The following is a 19066-nucleotide window of genomic DNA, read 5'->3' as shown; positions in this document are numbered from 1 at the left end:
ATAACCAGCGTTCTGTTTGCTCTCCACGGCTGGGGCTAGCACCTGCGACTGGGCAGATCTGCAAGGAGTTCCGATGCCCTTCGTCTATGCCTCTCGTCCTCCTCCTTGGCGTGACCCATGGAATTGCACTTGGTCTCAGAAGTTCGGCTTCTCTTGACCTTCAATGCATGCACTTTTTCAAGGGCCGCAACTGTCCCTCCGGGCAAGTCCACGGCAGTCTTTCTGTCAGCTACTGTTAGCCACTTGCTAATGCCACTGCACACACTCAGCTCCCCACTGGGGTGTGGTCATGGGCTTGTTTTTGCAGCTTCCAGGTAATTTTTGTATCCCTCAAGCAGAAAGAGAAGAGGAAGCTCTAAAAGCACTTGACTCCTGAAAGCCCCCCTCAGGTGTATAAGTCTGCATCCTTAATGGTTTTCTTCATGGGGCTGAACTTTCTGGTTCTCATCCAGCAGCTCTTCTTTCTCATCTTCAAAAGAGTCAAGCAATGATGCCAGGCTTCTCCGACCTCCACTGGGCCCATTCTCCCTCTCCAGAGTCCCAGGGGTCTGCACACCTGCTTAGGGCAAGCTGCCCGTTCTTCAGACAGTTGCTTCTTTCATGGGGGCAGCTTTTGTGCAATTAAACTGTGAAAAAAAATTACAAGATGGAAAAGGATGATCATCGTTTTCCCACCTGGTAGAACCTGGGGTCCACATAAAGCTCAGGGGTCCCCAGTAGTGGAGTCACATCGTTGTCTTACTCCTGAAACCTGGCCCAAGGTGTTGGTCTCAAGCTGCTGGCCTCACAGCAAAGGTGGCAGCTGCAACTCAAGTGTGTCATTGAAGCACCACAAGGAGGAGGTGGGGGGCACGCCCAGACCGGTCCATGGCATGCTCAGGTCTGGGAAAGCAAAGGTGAGGTTCCTCGCCACACCCCACACCCCCCTACAGGGTGGTAGGAACTGGGAGCTTCAGCCTTCCGGGCAGTGATTTCTTGATGATGGTGATGGTGATGATGATGATGATGATGATGATGATGATGATGATGGAGATGATGATGATGGAGATGATGATGATGATGGAGATGATGATGATGATGGAGATGATGATGATGATGGAGATGATGATGATGATGATGATGGAGATGATGATGATGATGGTTATGGTGATGGTGGAGAGGATGATATGGTTGGTGATGACGATGGAGATGATGATGGTGGTGGTGGAAATAATGATGATGGAGATGATGATGATGGTGATGGTGGGAGGATGGTGGTGGTGGTAGCAAAATGGATGGAACATTTGGCAAATCGCTGGTGCTCTCTAGGGCCAAGATTTACTGCGGCACCCCTGACTCCAATGAAATTCCAAATGCTGCATTGGAACAGTGTTTAAATCGAAAAAAGAAAGTCTGAAACCAGATGCCAGCAGGTCACGGAAACACTGTGTTGAGACCAAGAAGCTTGTATCCAGGAGACTGTACTCTTGGACCAAAAGATCAGGCCAAGGGATGAGAAAGAGGAATGAATAATAGGGGTACAAACCCTAGTGGGGGGACTGATTCAAGAAACCCCTGACTTTGTGCTGCTATATAGAGGGAACCTCTCGGCCATGACACAGATACATGTGCAACCTTCTCAGACAAACAAAATTGTCTCTTTTTAACCCATTATGGATGTGGTGATCCCATATTAAACAGCAAGGCCCCTCATCCTTTCCCCAGATGGAGACAACACGCAACATCTCCTCCCACTGCAACTTGCAGTCATGGAGTGGAGGACCTCAGCCTGCTGCCAGTGCTTCCTTCCCCATTGGGCTCCTGTCCCAATGCGTGCACAGATACCACACGCATTGTTGGGAAGCAAAGAGGTACAGCGAAGGCCCAAACCACCACTGACCATTCTTCGCTGTCACCGACACAAGCCTTTAACTGGCTGTTCCATGCACTGTTCCTCTGACCTACAGGCAAAATCCCCTCCTGTGGAACCTGCTATTCCTGCCTCTGTCATTGCTGAAACTTTCTATTAATGCTGCTGCTTGTCACGGTGGTCCAGGAAGGAATCCTAGAGGATCCCTTGAATTCTATAGCTCCGCTCCTCGTCCTCCCATGGAGCAACCATGCAAGTTTCTCTGGAGAATGAAGACCAGCTAGGACATCCAGCCCGATGACCTCTTTGTCATCTCCACATCAAAGAGTGCGAGTGATCGGATATGGCTAATTCCGTGACCCCACTTGGCTTGCTTGCCCAGAGGGAGGTTTCCCCTCTTCGCCACTAAAGGCGTCAGACAGCGGGTCACACGCATTGAAAACACCATTTTTGAATGTTGCTGTGCAATTACGAGTGCTTTCACCTTCATCTTAACATCATAATTCCCTTAAATTCATAAAACATGGTGATGGGAGAACATGTGCTAAGCCCTGGGTGTGGATTCAGAGCATGGCCCATGGGACCGGGCAGCGCCCAACATCTCAAGAATGTTCTCCAGCTGCCGGGGAGCTGAGATGCCCACAGAACAGTTCTTTCCAGTCTTGGGCGCTCACCTCTGGGACTGAGGGTGCTTTGGTCCCAAGTCAGCCTGGATGAGGTGGGGTCCGGTTGCGTGGACACACGTAGCCACGCTGTCACAGAGCCCGCTTTGGGGTCTATGGGTGCCCATGGAAGGGGTAACATGCAGCCCCAGGGGACTGCTGGTTTCTGAGAGTGGAGACCTTCTCTGAGCATCCCCGCTAGACAGGAGGCTTTCCTGCTTGGGTCTCATGTTGACAGCTCTGTCCACCTACCTCTTCTCCACATACCTGTCACCAGGCTCAGCTCTAATCTTTTTAACATCCTTGCCTTCCATCCAGAATCTTTTCCCCAGGAAACAACGAAGACTCTGGTTGAGGACAGCACTCCCCCCGGGCAGAGTGGCCTGGGAAACACCCCGTGCTGCTCATCAGGAACACCCTAGAGTGTTCCACAGCCACCGTTTCTGTCTGAGGGCAGAGGATCTGGCAGAAAGTTCAGCAAAATGTGAGCGAGACCAGGCATTAATGACTTGGAAGCACCTCACCTGCCTTCCTGGATGTTTTAGTGATGTTGCTGACTGAAATTGGAGCTGCCCTCTCCAACCAAAGATGTCGACCTTTGGGCCTCCATGGTGGCCAAGTCACGAATATGTCCTTGTGTCAAATTTGCCTCCTTCCCTGCCCCCAGTCCTACCCTCTAGACCCTTCCATGATAAACCCTGTGTGAGTAAGCCTTGTTTCCACTTCCTCTTCAGGAGACACAGGCCTCTGAGGCTGCCCCGAGTCTCTGGGCTTGGTCCTGAGAGTACTGGGCAGCTGGGGATAGTCCGAGCAGGGACGTGAGAAGGTCTATATTTTGAAGGGTCAACATGGCCGGCGTGGAGGAGGGTGGGAAGAGAACAGCGAACAGGAGACTCTCTTGGCAGCTCTGGCAGGGTCCACATGACACAGAGGGAAGCCGGACGAGGATGCTGCTGTCTCACTGTCTCTCTGGCCTCCATGCCTCACTGGCCTCTCTCACACCTGCAAACAAGTGCTTCAGGTCTCAGCCACCTTTTTGGTCCCCGGTCCTTGCGGGCCGGGAGCACACCGGTCACTCAGCCCAGCGGAGCACAGGCCGTGTTTATTCCAGCAGTCTATAAGACACAGTGGGGGAACCAGACAGATCTGAACTATCTCGTCCCGCACCTGCCCCCCTCAACTGAGGAGAAAGCAACTCCCATAGTTGTAAGGTTTGAGTCACACAGGCTGGTTTCAGGCGTTGCAAGTTCCTTGCCCTGTGATGATTTCTGGCTTCAATTGTGCTGTTTTTTTGTTTCAAATGACCTGAGCTCCAGCACAGCATCTGGGATTTCACTGCAGCCTCAAGGTCTTGGTGCTCCCTGGTCTCAAGGACAAAAGAAATTGTCAAACTCTGCACCCCCTCTGCTGTCACCACCGAGACCATCATCACTGTTTCGCCTCCGTCCTGGGCCGGATGGGTTCATGGTTGATCTGGGCGGACAAAAGAGGATTTTGGAGACTTTGGTGATTTTACAGCCCCTTAAGGCTGAAGCAGGGCACCAGGCACACAGGCAGGCCAGGCAAGGAAGTGGCAACTGAGTCCCCAGCCCCAGAGTGATGCTGCTGCTGAGAATACCAGAGCTGAGGAGCCCCTTTGGCCCCCTGCTCCTTGGCCCAGGTGTTTGTGCTTATTTATTCGCATGCCCCGTGCTCTCAGCGCAGGTGTCCACAATCACAGGCACGCATGCCCCAGGCCCACACTGCTCCCCGCGGAGAGGCATCCCAGGAGGGTTCGAGACCACGGGTGGTAGCTGTGGAGGCTGCTCTGTGGAAGACCCTGCACTGCAGAAGTTTCATGGATGGGTCCTCCGGCAGGAGGTGAAAAAGACCTGAGTCACTCCATTTCCCACGCAATCACCATCACCACCACCATCAAGAATCCCTGAGTAACATTTTCCTTACATATACAAAAGCAATTACCAAATTACAAACATTTTAATTAAAAAATGAGAGTACAAAGGAATTCAAAGAAAATGTTAAAAAAAATCTGATTATACTTGTAGGAGAGGATGGCTTCCTGAGTAAGACGAGCCATCTGACTGCAGAAATGTGGAAACTTCTGTACGGTAAAAGATGTCATAAATAAAAATTAAAAGCAAGCAACAGACTGGAAAACAGCATTCACATCTCTCGTGCTAAATATATTACATGGATCCATCTCTAGCATGTGGAGAACACCCCAGTATAAGACAGGCAAATGGTATGATAGGCCGTTCCCAGCAGGGGATGTAAAACCAACAGATCAGTGAAAAGATGCTCAACTCACAAGCAGGAAGTAGTATTCTTATGCATCAAATTGGCAGAATTTAAAAGACAATATTGGTAAGGATGTGGTGGTGGGGGGGTTTGGCCACTTTAACATGGTCTTGATCAAAGTGTAATTTGGTAATTTCTGTTAAAATTTAAAAAGTACATCTGCATTTCCAAAAATAATTGCATAAAAATAAAAGAAGTACACAGATGTATGGGGGGGGGGACCAGAACCCCTGAGTAAGACAAAGCCCTTGAAAGCAAAGGGGCGTCCATGCGGGAGGGCGGCCTGGAGACCGCAGGGGGAAGACGTCATTCTTGCTGGGTCAGTGACCCAACGGGAGACTCACCGGAGCAGGCGCTGTCGCTTCTCAAGTGCCTCCAATTTTACTGATAATCTTCAGCTTCCTCTATATCGTGCCCCCGTGCCGTGTCCACTCCAAAATGCAGTCTCCCCCCGCTCCCAGGCTCCCAGTTCCGCCGCACCCCAGGCAGTCAGTACAGAAATGTCCAACTCCTTCCACCCAAGCCCATCCCCTCTGCCCCCCTTTCGTCCCTCTCCCGAGCGCCCTCCTCTCCAGTCCCACATGTCCCTGCTCCCTGCACTGCGGAAGTCACGGGGCCGGGTCCTGCCGCAGACTCCTGTGGATCTGGCCGAGCATCTCCAGCATCCTCTCCAGGTCCCGGGCCTGCTGCCTCAGCGTCTCAGCCGACTCTAGCTTGGCCCCCTCGTGCAAGTGCTTTGAGTCTTTAACAAGGAAGAACACATCTACCCCCAGGAAGAAGACTGTGGAGAAAATACCCATGACTCGGGCTGCTTTGCCCAAGGCCTGAGGAGTGGCTTCAAGGATTATGTTGAGGGGCCTGGAGCCTTGGGCTGACATACGTTTACTGGACAGGAGGCCAGCTACTGCCTGTTTAATTTTGGTGAAATTGTTGAGATTTTTGCACTTCTCAATGTCTTCCAGACCGTTGATAATATTCTCTACTAGAGAAAAAATTTTGGGTATGTCCTTATTTGCAATCTGCTCCGGCAACTCCCCTTTGTTTTTTTGATCTGATGCCATGGGTTGGGCTTTAGATTTTAATGATAACATGCGCCACTGTTCCACAATGCTCGTGGACACCTTGGTCAGAGTGGTGGCTATCCCCAGCCCCATCCCAGTTGCACACAAGACCAGGCTGGCCCCTGCGGTCACGGGTGTCAGTGACAGCCCCAGGATGGTCAGGATGCCGGACACAATGCCCGTGGAGTTGCTCACCACATTGGAGATGGTACAGTCTCTGTGTATCTTGCCAGCTTTGTCTGCAAGCTGGAGGAGCTGAGCTATGTGCTCCTCAAGCTTCACCTTCATGTGAGGGAAGACTTGCAAAAGCTTCTCCCTGCCCTCCTGCTCTTTTTGGCGCATGTCTTCATCACTCAACTGGCTCAGCTCTTCCCGCAGCGCAACTGCCTCCTCCCTGTAACAGTGAGGCCAGTGACACAGAGAAAGGGATTGCTCATCTGCAAAGTGGGCACAACAAGGCCTATCCTGCACAAATCAGTGCTTTCACTATAAATCAAATAGAAGAAATGTTGTAAGAGTGAAGGATTTTTCTATGAACAAATATGGTCCGTACATTATTGATGCTCCTAGTATGTATTCAGACCGAGACTGAAGAAAGGAAAGTCATGTGAAGATGCTCCTTCTCATGCCCACCTGGGACCATGCAGCTGTTTCTCTTCGCCAGCCTTTTCCCTTTGCAAAGCAGCAGAGCAGGCTCCTCCCAAGGCTGCCCTTGTGTCTATGCAGGCCTCTATTTTAGCAAGCCAGTCCCTTTCACCCCTTCAGGGGCAGCTCTCAGTCCTCCTGTCTCTGTGCAAGCATCCTTTCCTGCCCTTCCCTTTTATAATATACCCAACTCTTTCAAAAATTAAAAAAAAAAAAAAAGCTCTTTAGTAGTAGGTATTTGATGAAGGCCTTTCTACTCGCAGGCAGGTCAGCCTTGCCACCACAGCACGTGTGTGTAGAGTGAGAACTCTGGACAACAGGGTAAATTGGAGCAGAAAGACTCATTTAGAGAATCACAGTGTGCAGGGAGGAATTAGCTTACCACAGAGCTGCCTGATGTGCCTGGCTGCTGAGCGTGATCACCAAGCCGTAGAATGTCCTGAGTGACAGGGTGAGTTCACTTGGGTCATGGCCACTGCCAGGCTCACAGTACAAGAAATGCTGGGGTGTGGGGGTGTTCTTGGGGGTGATGTGATACCCATTCCCACCCGGGACTGGAGGCTACAGGCCAGTCATGTGGGCAGCAGGTGATCAAACCCCCATCAAGCTGTGTACACGGAGGCTTGGGGTGAAGGACCTCTCAAGTGAGAAGAATTCAGTGACTCTGAGCCCCTCTCCTAACAAGGCCTTGACTTTGGCTTCTTGTGTCCTGCCCCTCCTCACTTGTATTACCCTGTCTTAGCCAGAGTCCTGCTATGTGTATTTAGCAGAATCTCCCCACTCTTGATATCCCGTCACCCTTGATATCAGAGCAAGTTCACATCCCCCACCTTTGGTGGACAAGTCCCTGACCTCTAGTGGAGCCACTGTCTGAGCAATGGTCCTGCTGGGTCAGTGGAACGTGAATCCTCCTGCTCTCATCCTCTCTTCTGGTCAATTTCTACCCATCCGCCCTCCTCACTCACTCACTCACTGACTATTGTACCTGTCTTTGCTGTTTTCAAACCAATCTCTCTCCTCTAGTGCAATGGACTGGAAACACGCTGCTTCTGTATCATTTCAACAGTGTCAGAAATTTTTTTCCTTTAAAAGGCCAAACTCCCCTGGGTGGCAATGCACCATCCTCCTGTCACACACTGAGTCCAGGACAGCAAAGTTTCCTGAGGACAATGGAAGTGTCACAGCTGCAAGCCTCCCAGACTATGAGTTCACCCTCTGCTGATTTTAGCCTATATCTTCTCTCTGTAGTAAACTGCAAGTGCGCATAACAACTTCCAGTGAGTTCTGTGCATCATCTAGGGAATTCTCAAACACAAAAGGGATTTCGAGGACACCCCTTTTGCAGCTGACATGAAAAGTAAGGGAGTTCTTGGGGCTTCTGCCCCCAGATTTGGAAAATTGACTCACCTGGGCATTAGAATTATAAAATCCCAGAAATGCAGAGCTGGAAGAAACCCTATGATTATTTTCCTTCTTCTTTTCTCTCCTCCAAGCCTGATGCCCATGGCTCGTTCCCACTGAGGGAACTGGGTGCATTGAAGCCATTTGGACTGGGAAGCAGGAGGTGTGCTGCTCACCTGGTTCCCCTCAGTCTGCCCATTTCCAGCTCTGATCTGACACCACCCCTGAACTCTCAGTTCATCAGCCAAACTCACCTCTTCCGTGCTGAGAGCTTCACATGCATGCACATCTTGTAAGGGGGACTTTATGGAACCTTTTAAGGACTCAGGGAATGTTAAGAACCAGCAGCACATGTTGCAAAACCTGACAAGGTTTGTACCTGCATGCTGGTGGGGGAAGCACTTCTCTGTCTAGCAGGAATGGAGGAGTCCCCTTAGCATCCTTTAGTTACCCAAAAGTGGCACCCACTCATGCCGATGTTGGAAGTAATCACTAAGGCAACCAGCCATCATGTGGGTCATGAGTTTTTCTACATAGACCAGAGCAGGACAGTCCAGACCTCCAGGTAGTGAATGGAGGATAATCTCCTAGGGCCCTTGATGCCCAGCATTGAGAATATCAAATTAGGGGGAAGAGAAACATTGGTTGGGATGACTGCATTTAGTTCCCCACCTTAGCCCACTCTAAGGCCTGCTCCACAATCCCATCAGCTGACTGGTATTCCCATTGGACAGATGTCCCATCTGAGATCCAAGGCTCAAGTCCAGAACCCAGATCTGAAGAGGGATAGATGAGGTGCCACGGCATCCTCCTCATGGACCTGAAGGTAGAGTTTGTAAGATTCCTTAGTAGGCATAAGAGGTTCTAGCCAGAAACCACAACAAAACAAAATGACTGTTTCAGGTGGTATCTGACTTGTCCCACACGGAAATCCTGCTTGGTTCACGTCAGCAGCAAAAGACCTTTGGCTCCTGTCTCTTCTCAGCAACTTTGTAAAATGCTAATTTAATTGAGCATCTCCTGTGTGTCAGTGACCAGTCTGAGCACTTCATTATCTGTTTTTCCTCACAAAAACATTGAACAGATTAAAACTAAGGAAGAGGATGGGGAAGCCACAGGCTGAGGATACACAACTCCCAAGTCCCTCCCCCACACCTCATCTCTTCTCAACCCAGCAAATGACATGAACAACACATTCCTTGCAGACAGTGTAGAAGGGGCATCCTCAACACCGACCACAGGGTACTGCCTGGAGGAGGTGTGCCTGCCAGGAGCAAACTAACCCAGAGAAGGACATCTGGGTGACATTCCGGGGCACCCCCTGGAGGTTACCTGGAGAAATCAGCCTTAGCCACAAATGTCGCCCAGGCCTGAGGGTCAGTCAGCAGGACTAGCAGGTCCTCCCTGCTCACTGTGCACAGGACATACTCCAGGACTTCCTTCAGCAAGCTGCTGCGCTCTAGCGGGGGAGAACAAGGAAGGTTGGGTTTCTGCCTGGGCAGGGGTGGGTGGGGTGCAGAACCCTGAGCTCTGAGCCTCAGAATCACCTGCATCTCCTCTCCCCCAGGCTGGTCTCAGGGGACATGGCTCCCCACTGGTACCTTTGCACCCAGCTGGTCACCTAGTAAAAAAGACACCATCTTCCTTCCTAGGGGGGTTGTCCTCATGCGTCCCCCCACCCCTCTATTGTCAAGGAGCCTGCCTGCTAGGAAGCTCCTGGCTTCTGCTCCCCCTCCCACTGCTCTGCAGCATGACTCAGCACAATTGCTCTCCCATGTGAGCCCTGGGGTGGGTCTGATTTGGTAGCCTGGGCAATGCAGTGACAGGTTGGGAAGAGAGCATTTAAGAAGCACATAAGAAGCAAGCCAGCTGCTAAAGGGAGACCGGAAACCAGGGCTTAGACAGAGAAAACCCAGGGCCCCTCTTCTGTGTGTTGCCTGATGGCGGTCAATGTGGAGGGGGATGGGCTGAGAGCCAGCGTCTAAAGGGGTTTCTGAGTTCAACACAAGGAGTCCCTGCCCCAGGATGGGAGCAGGTGCTTATGTTAGGGGGAAAGGATGTCCTAAAGCTAATTCCATACAGGCTTTGTGGACCCCACCCCCACTCCAGACCAAAGCCATCAAGACATTGGGAAAGACAAATCCCATCACCACCAAAGGGAAGGTGGCTGGGACCTGAGGGTGGGGTTAAGCAGCCAGGTTGGTATAAAGCCAGACACATGGGCTTTGGAGGGGTCCCCCCCATTTTGGCTCTCCGCCAGCTCGCAGCGTCCGGCCAGCTCTGAGAGTGACTTTGGGTTTCCAGGTCGGCGGATCGGGTAGGATGCATAAAAGACTTTATTTCCCTATTTTCTCCCTGAGTTGTACATTTTCCTTATTTCTTTTTTCCCTTGTAAATAAACCTTTTATTAACCTTTGTGTGTGCCTGCAGTGGAGTATTCATAAGTCCCTTGTAAGCGCGCGGGTGAGGACCCACAGCCAGGCAGCCCGTTCAAAATCGGGGCTACTCTATATCACTTATATTCCAAATAGAGTAAGTGCCCGAACAAAGACAGGGGTGGGGGGAATCTGGGGCTTGGGGGGCTGCAGATGGGCTCTGCGAGATGGGCATTTCCCCGGGGCTAACGGATTCCAGGCAGAGGGCCAGGAGCAACACCTAGGTGACACCATGCGGGGCGGGCCCTGGCCCAGGCCACGATTGTATCCATAGCTCAAGTCTGAGTCTCCTAAGAACACGGAGAACTGCTTTCCAGGGACAGGTGAGTTAGGTAAGGTGACCCAGGTAACACAGTGCAAAGGGGGGCAAAGGCCAGACTGGGGTCCAGTTGAGTGACCTCTGAACCTGGCAGAGAGGTCAGAGTGGTCTCCTTGGTAATTCCCCAGGGGCAGCGGTGAGGATGGTGCCAGAGGGCAGGAGAAGCGCCCAGCCTTGCTGGTGTACCTGCTCTAACCTGCTTGCCCCATCCCGGCCCCCTGTCCCCCTCCTCCCCACTGCTCCTGTGCTTGTCCTGGCCTCACTTCTGGGTCATGGAAGGTGTTGGGGGGAGGGTGGGAGGAGCAGGTTGCCAAGGCACCCAGAGGAGGGGCCAAGGGGAGTTGCCCCCACAGACCCGGGGTGGGGCTCCCCTGGCCTGCTTGGCCTGCAGTGGCTCATTAGTCTTCTTCCTGATCTAGAGGGGACCTCGCTGGAGACCCCACAATTCTCAAGCAGGAGCCAGCCAGAAAGGAGGAAGCTGCTACCTGGGAGAAGCTCGGAGCCTTCTGGGTTCATGGCGCGGGCAGCGGATGGCAGAGTTCCTCACGGCTCGGCGGTCGGCCTCTGGGCTCAAGGAGTTTTGTTTCACTCTTAAAAAAACAAAGCTGTATTCTTGGTGCAAGCCAGCGGCTGTGGCAAAAACAGGGTGAGGGGGCGGATGTCTGGTTACTCAACCCTCGCAGAGCCCCAAGTCAGGGCCCTGCCTTCCAGGTACCAGGGGACACCCCGACAAGGCTGCCTAAGAGTGACAGAGAAGTCACAGCAAACCCAGAAAAAGGTGGGAGGGAAGCATCTGGAAGTATCTGAGATGGCAGGCAGCTGTGCTCACGGCTAACAGCTAATGCTGAGGGGTGTCTATGATGTGAGCCCCCGGGTCCCCACTGACGGGCACATACACGGGAGGGGCGACCTGCCTCCATCAAAGTGGAGCCAATGAGTAGGAAGTTCCTGTTCCCAAGCGACTGTGAGCCCAGGTTGCCACAGGGCTGCCCGATCGGGCTGAACCCAAGTCTCCCTGACCCCGGAACCATGTTGGGAGACCACGTAGCTCCTGTGACCCACAAATGCGTTTGATCAACCCGCTCCTTCTCTACATTAAAGGCACTGGGTGGGGGAGGGGGCTGTTAAAATCCTGGACCCCCACCCGGGGCTGCCGGGGCTGGGTGAGGATCGTGGGCCCAGCACCTGCCTCTCTGGACTGCGGTTTCCCTCCCGTGCAGTGAGAGGAAACAGAAACTGCCTCGGCCCACAGCCCCCCCCCCACCCCCAGGCCCTCCCTGCTGACGCCATTAAAGGAGCAACCCTAGATGCCACATCGCAGCCTCCCTCGGGCTTGGGGAGAACTGCCCAAACAATTCTGTGGACCCCCCACATCCCCACCCCTCCTGCTCCCCTGAGGCCCTTGACCCCTCCATGTCACCGGCATTGCACAGCCCCTGACCCTGGAGCTCGGCACACGGGGCGTGCTGCCGCTGCTGGGGGAGCACAGGCCCCTCACAGGACGGGGAAGGGCAGGAAGGACAAGCTGTGGCCAGCGCGGCTCCACTCCCCGCAGACCGGGAGCCCAGGGACAGCCCTGAGGCCGGGAGGACTCTGGTCCTGAGCTGGCAGCGCAGGCTCCTCCGCTCCGACCAGGGCCTGGCTGGGCAGCTGCACCGCGAGCGGCCGGGCCCAGTGTTCTTCCTTGGGCCCCAACGCCGCCCGCAGGTGAGCAGCTGCAGCTGTGCCCGCTGTCGTGTGTGGGCCTGAGTAGGGTTTCCTGAAAGCCTCCCCCATCCCTCTGCTTCCTCTTGTGCTCACCAGGAAACCAGATTAGGGGGGGTGGGGGGGGTGCAGAGTCCTCAGCGTTGAGTCCCCAGTGAACCCTGGCTGGGGTGTCCGAGGCTCTTCTCTCCTTCCACGGCCCTTCACCAGCGCCCAGAGACAGAACCCCTGGGAGCCTCCCTGTCCACTGCTCCCGGGGTGGGAACCGACCAGGCACAGGAGGACAGGGGTAGGAGGGGCTGTCACTCCTTGGTAGGGGTGCTGTTATGTTACTCCCCGGCCCCCCTGTTCACTTGCACCCATTTCTGCGGGGCTGGCCCAGCACACGGGGGCTCCTCCCTAAGGAGGTGCCTGTGCAGGGTGTGGCCAGCCAGCCCCTCCCTGGCCCACAGGGATGGACGAGGTCCCTGCTGGCTCTGAGTTTGGGGCCACCCTGCTCGGCTCAGCTCTACCTGGCCAGGGATAGAGGCTCTCAGGTGCCCCGAATCAGAAAGTCTCCCTGGGAAATCCCCAAAACGAAGAGCCTGGGGCCTAGAAGGCTGTGGAGCTGAGTCCTCCAGGGAATCCATTCTGGAGTATTTTGGATTATTCCAATGTCTCTATTCTTGAAGTAGCCAGGAGGGTTGTTTGAATTTGGTTTTCTTTGTCTTTGTTTTACTTGTTGCTATTGCTTTGCTTGCAGTCCTGAGTCTGAACTGACAAGGAACTGGCACCCAGTGGGCTCTGCGTCCTCAGGCCCCGGAGGGGGGCATGGGTGGAGTTGAGAGGGTGCAGCCCCCCCCATCAATGTTCTGAGTAGAGGCTGAGCAGAGGCTGCTGTTGGGCAGGGCCAAGGTCAAGGACATCAGGGCCTGGAGAGAGATGGTCCTTCCTGCTGCTCCCGACAGCCCCTCAGCGACATCCTGAGATTCTCCTCCGGGCACCAGGGGCCCATCGAGCATCTCGTTTCCAGCTGAATACGCCAACCAGAGGGAGACTGGCCGGGTGGGCTTGGGATTCACGCAGTGGATCCATCCTTCCCTCTTGTGTTCAGGGCTGATGGGGGAGTTGCTTGGGAACTGCTGCTGTTTTGTGGCCATCGCCAGGCCGGGTAGGTTCACCGTCAGTTCTAGTGATTCTGAAGAGAATTTTGGAGGCTTTGGCATGATTTTCACAGGTTCTAATGGTACCGGGAGAGAAGCCAGCAGGGAGACGGCAGTGCGAGCCCCTGGGAATCTGTGCCCTTCCTCCGGCCCCCTCCCGTGACCGCGCCCTGACCCCGCAGCCGGCTCTGCGTGACGCCACCCTCATAGCCCGACCTCCAGGCTCAGGTGTGCACACTTGCACATGCGCACACGCCCATGCTCAGGTGTCCACGGTCAGGCCCGCGTGCCCCACGCCTGCACACCCTCTACGTTAACAAGGTCAAGGCTGCAGCTGACAGCCACAGAGGTCAGTGGCGTCAAAGCCTGACCGACTTCAGCTCCCCGACAGCTGCTTCTCCTGTTCCCCAAAACTCCGTGATCTACAACCACCAGATTTATTCTCTCACCGCGCTGGAGCTCCTGAGTCCAGATCACAGACTGAGATGATTGTTCCTTCTGGAGGCTCTGGGAGAGAAAACATCCTGGTCTTTTCCAGCTTCTAGAAGTACCCAGGGTCCTGGCTCCATCACTGAACCAGCACCTCGCATCTTCCGAGCTCTCTCCTACCCTCATCACATCTCTTCTTCCCGCTGATCCTCTGCAGCCCCCTCTTAAAGCACCCTTGGGGTTCCCTCGAGTTCGCCTCAACAATCCCACATGACCTCCCTCATTTAAGATCCTCACCTGTGGGAAGGCCCTTTTAATGAGCTAACCTTTATGTAACTAGTGAGCCCACCCCTAGGAGCCCGGGGTTAGGACATGGGCATCTTTGGGGGGTGGGGGTTACACTTCTGCCAACCACCAGCTGCAGAAAATTTCAATAGAGACGTGAAGGATCTGAGGGTGTATGAAGGCTCCCAATGACAAACCACACGTAAGGGCCCTCTCGTCCATACCCCGCTCATGTTGGGAGGCAGCCAGCACCGGAAGTCAGCGGGGCCCTCGGGTGAAATGCAGAGCGGGACAGAAAGACACAGAACAGGAGACGCATCACATGGAATTCTGTGGATCTCAACACAACGCTGGGCAGCATCCAGGTGTCCAGTAAGAAGTGGAACTTCATTTTGATTCATTCCCGTCCTCCTCTTCAGCTGACACCGCCTGCTCCCCAGGGGATCAGCATAAAGGAGAAGAGCCCCTTTACCGGGTTGGGGGTGCTAGGAGGCTTGGTGGCTGCCCGCCTGCCCCTCTGCCTGGGGCCTGCCTGTATCTGGCCCTGTGTTTAAGTATCAAAGGCGTGGCAGGGAGACCTAAGGCTCTGAGATTCTTTTTTTTGTTTGCCGGGTAACCGTGAACCCGCCCGGCCTGGGACAGTTGTGCAACAGTCACGCTAACTTGACTACAAGCTGCCAACTCTCTCTGGCACCAACAAGCCACAAAGTGGGAAGCCTAGTGGGCAGACACCAGCGGATTAGGTGTGATGTCTCACGGGGTTGGACCCGGTACTGTGTCTCCAGACAGGGCCTGGGAGGCTTCCCTCTCCTGTGACATGAGGAATCAATCTGTGATAAGGAAATCTCTAGACGTGGGATTTCCACTGTGACCCTGAACTCTTCAGGAGGAAGAAATTCCTAGAGACCCTCCTGAGGGGCAGTTCATAGTCAGGAGGTGAGAGTGTGGGTGGCGCTCAGGAGGACTCAGTTCAGGCTCGGGTTTGACACCAGAGGCTCTAAGCAGTAGAAGTGAAGGACAGTCCACCCATTTGTCAAGCCCCAGATCTGCCACGCACAGGCCAGACATGGGCCACAGTTGAAAGGCCCCTTGTAGGGTAAGGTATAAAAAGTGTCAGGCTTTTCTGCCCTCCCACCATTGGGACTGATGATGGATCTGTGGTCCTGATGCGTGCCTGGTGGCGGGCACCTGGAGTGGGGTGTGGGATGTGTAGGTGGGTTCACCTGGGCTGAGAGACTGTAAGGGGGGCATCACGGGGACACCAGCAGAGTGAAAGAGAACCAGCAGAGAAGCAGAGGCCACGAGAGAACGCTGGAGAGCCCAGGAAGAGTGATGATTCGCTGGGGGATGGGGGGCTGGCAGACCCCCCAGGCCCCCGGCACTCCTGTCTGCCATGTACCTGGTAAACTGAATAAAAGTCTTCAAAAAGCCACCAAGGACTCCAGGACTCCCCCCTTACCCCGTCTGCTTGAATCATAGAGAACCTGCCCTGTGCCCTTCCTGCCTACACCCTTGCTCGTCACCCCATCTCAAGCTGAGGGAGAGGACAGACCTGACCCTGCAGGGAGGGTCTTGGGGTCTCAGACAGGCCTGTCATCACCGCGCGTGCACCTGTGATGTGTCCCCTCCAGCCTCCAGGGGCCCAGAGTTCCCGCTGGGTCCACAGAGCCCTGCTGGGGAAGAAGCCGCCTCCTGCTCCCCTGCTATGGGCCCAGGACGCCCCCGAGGCCCCAGGCCATGGTCTTCTGCTCAGAGGGGCGAGGGGCTGGTGGGTAAGAAACACATGGCTGTCTGCCTTGATTCCCTTGCAGGAGGCCCATCGCCTCTCCTGGTCCCCAGTTTTCCCTGAGTGCACAGCTGGGGGCTTCTGCTCCCATGGCTCCCACCCCGAAACAGCTGCTCCAGTGAGCCCCGGCGCAGCCGCTGGAATTTTATCCCCCCCCCCATTATTTCACTCAGAATCTCATCAAATTAGGTGAAGTCTCCTGAGACTGGGGCCGGCATCCAGGTCACAGGATGCCCAGGAGACCTCTCCTCTCCCCGCCTGGCCAGCGCCCCAGCCCCAGACCTGTGCAGAGATGGCGGCGCCCACAGGGTGGGGGTGGGGGGAGCGGACCCGGGCGAGAGGCTCCTGGGAACCCGCCTCGGGTCCTTGCCCAGGCCGAGATACAACAGCCTGTGTCGGGCACTCTCGCCTGCTGCACAGACAGTGGCTCTGGGCCTGGTTAATAAAATAAACTGCACCGGGTGCCCAAGAGGGAGGCAGCCAGCTCCTGGCCGCTGTGAACAGCCAGGTCCAGGCCCTGCGGGAGAGGCAGGTGCACAGGGAGCGCCTTGAGACCCCCAGGCCCAGGCTTCATGGAACATGTGAACAAGAATGATCACAGGGGCCTCCCTGGTAGCTCAGGTGTTAAAGACAGCGCTATCAAGGCACTGCCAGCCACCACAGCACGAGTTCCATCCCGGCCGCCCAGGGAGCTACCCACATGGCGCCGCAGACCTCTCCTGTCTCGCCCGCTGCTCCCCTCAGCAGTGTGTTTCAGTCAATCCACATGTTCTGCTCCCCACTCCGGTGAATCTTCTCACCCCCAGCCCTGCGCCTCTGGCCTGTACCCCAGTTCTTGTATAAATAAATAAATCTTTCAAAAAAAAATCATCAGAAAATAGAGGAAGCCAAAAAGAAAGTATTTGCTCCCAATTAAAGCACTGACTTGCCCCCCCACGAGAAGCCCTTGGTGGGAACCCCTGGGAAGAGCCTGGGCCGCGGGACCCCAGGGCCAGTGAGTTCGTGCAAAAGACAAGCGTGGGAAAAACAATAAAGCCCTTGGACTCAATAAAAGAAGCAAGTTTGCGATTAGTAAAAGAGAAATTTATCAGGAGATGAGGCAGAGCCAGCTGATGCCAGGAACCCCGAGACCAAGCTCAGATCCTGCGAGGTTGGTTTCTGCGCCTGGACTTGGGCCTCAGGATCCACAGCTACGTCCCAGCCCCAGAGAGAACACACCACGGATTGACTCAGTGAAGGAAAGAGCAATCTAGTTATTTCTAATATTTGCCGTAAGCGAAAGGAGGCTGGTTTCTAGCAAACCTTATAATGGAAAGCGGGAAACACTGCTCGTGATTTCAAAGCCAGCACAGCTCCCCGCCTGTGCGCTTCCAGGCGACTGCTCATGCCATTCCCTCCACTGGCAGCTCTTGATTCTGCCACGGGAAAGATCCTGATTATCCTCCAAAGCCCAACGCAGACAAAAACCTCCTGGGAGAAGCCCGCCCACGGCCTCCCTGGCAGAATTGACGGCCCTCACCTCGGCACTTCTGTGGCAGTCTGGATGCTTCGATCAGGCTGTGATACCAAACACCGGCCTCGGCTTCCCTTAGCCAATAAAAGGAAAGAGTTTGAGGAGAAGGAAAGTATCAATAGATTAATTTGTTGACACATTGAGGAGGTAAGCAGACTTGGGTCTGAAAGACCACTGTCCTCCTCTTTGGCCAAGGGGAAGGCTATTGACCCAGAGTTCCACGGGAGCAGGAGGGGGAGCAGGCCAAGGGCAGCACGTCCATCCTTGCAGCACAAGCATTTGGAGGTTTTGGTTGACACCGGTTTCCTTTCGCCATCACCTGGTGGTCAGCAATTCAGATGATATTGCCCCAAAGTGATGCTCCTTTCCCTGGAATGGAAGAAAACAAAGTTTGTTAAACCCAGAGGGTAAAGAAACGGGAGAGCTTTTCTGGCAGGACAGACACAAATCCTTCGATGTATCAGTTTCAGGTCTCCCATGCAGGTCTTGAGTTAATGTGTGCGTGTGGTGTGCAGGAGTGGTCTGGTTTCATTCGTTTGCATGTGACTGTCCCATTTTCCCAATACCATGTATTGAAGAAGTTACTTTGCTCCACTGTAAGATCTTGGCTCCTTTGTTGTAAAGTAGTTGACCATTTGTGTACGGTTTTATTTTTGGACTCTAAATAATGTTCCATGGCTTTGTGTCGCTGTTTTTATTCCAATGCTCAGCTGTTTGGATTACTATCACTTTGTAGTAGAGTTTGAAGTCAGGGAGTGTGATGCCTCCTTTTGTGTTCTTTTTTCTCAGGAGAGATTTTTGCTGTTCACGATCTTCTTTAATAACTGTTATGATAATTTGTTCTATTCTTGAGAAGAATACCAATGAGGTTTGGATAGGGATTGCACTGGATTTGCATATTGCTCTAAGGAATATCGCCATGTGAGCTATATTCATTCTCCCAATTCATTTCAGCAATATTCATTCTTCCATCTCTTTGTGTCTTCTGTTTCTTTCAACACTGTCTTCTAATTTTTGCTGTACAGTTCTTTCACTTCTTTGGTTAAATGTATTTCAAGATGTCTAATTCTTTTTGATACAATTATAAATGGCATTGTTTTCCTGATTTCTCTTGCTGCTAGCTTATTATTTGCTTATAGAAATGCAACAGATTTTTGTGTATGAATTGTGTAAACTGCCACCTTATTTATTATTTCTGATAGCTTTTACTGGGCGTTAGGGGTTTTCTATGTAGATTATCATGTCATCTGCACATACAGTACCTGTCCAGATGGTTGGGGCACTGGTGCTGGTAAGGGGTGATAGGCAGGAAGGAACCAGGGCAGTAGGGCACAGAATGGTCACTTCTAAAGAGCACCAGTGGCTCGAGCTTCCTGTAATTCTGTAGGTGCCCATGCTGTGTGGTGGGATCAGCACGCCAATTCCGTGCACCCCCTGCTATGTCATGCCTAGTTTTTGAAGTCCCCAAATGTGGACGTGCACCCAAGTGAAGAATAGCAGAGGTGCTCTGCACAGCAGTTACCCTTCCTCTCACGGG

At 53.6% G+C, this 19066-nt stretch overlaps 1 protein-coding gene across 1 annotated transcript; it reads right to left on the bottom strand.

Annotated features, from left to right (window-relative positions):
• Nucleotides 1-5417: 5417 nt before the first annotated feature.
• Nucleotides 5418-11186, bottom strand: LOC119248190 (apolipoprotein L2-like). The gene is made up of 4 exons (XM_037515167.1): nt 11156-11186; nt 9249-9375; nt 6898-6954; nt 5418-6264 (listed from the first exon to the last, which is right to left on the bottom strand). The coding sequence occupies exons 1-4, from the start codon at nt 11184-11186 to the stop codon at nt 5418-5420; spliced, it is 1062 nt and encodes a 353-aa protein (XP_037371064.1).
• Between the last annotated feature and the right edge of the window lie 7880 nt (nt 11187-19066).

This window comes from Talpa occidentalis, unplaced genomic scaffold, assembly GCF_014898055.3.
Source record: "Talpa occidentalis isolate TD23 unplaced genomic scaffold, MPIMG_talOcc4v2.1 talOcc4.16, whole genome shotgun sequence".
In the NCBI taxonomy this organism is placed as follows: domain Eukaryota; kingdom Metazoa; phylum Chordata; class Mammalia; order Eulipotyphla; family Talpidae; genus Talpa; species Talpa occidentalis.
This window is presented reverse-complemented; position numbering and strand designations above follow the sequence as displayed.

Bases quoted from the DNA above. Each gene is read 5' to 3' on its own strand.
- LOC119248190 (XM_037515167.1), bottom strand. From the start codon at position 11,186: ATGAACCCAGAAGGCTCCGAGCTTCTCCCAG. The intron at 6,955-9,248 runs GTAACCTCCAGG...CCTGTCACTCAG, and splicing joins GCTAAGGCTGATTTCTCCAG to GACATTCTACGGCTTGGTGA. The intron at 6,265-6,897 runs GTAAGCTAATTC...TCACTGTTACAG, and splicing joins GCACATCAGGCAGCTCTGTG to GGAGGAGGCAGTTGCGCTGC.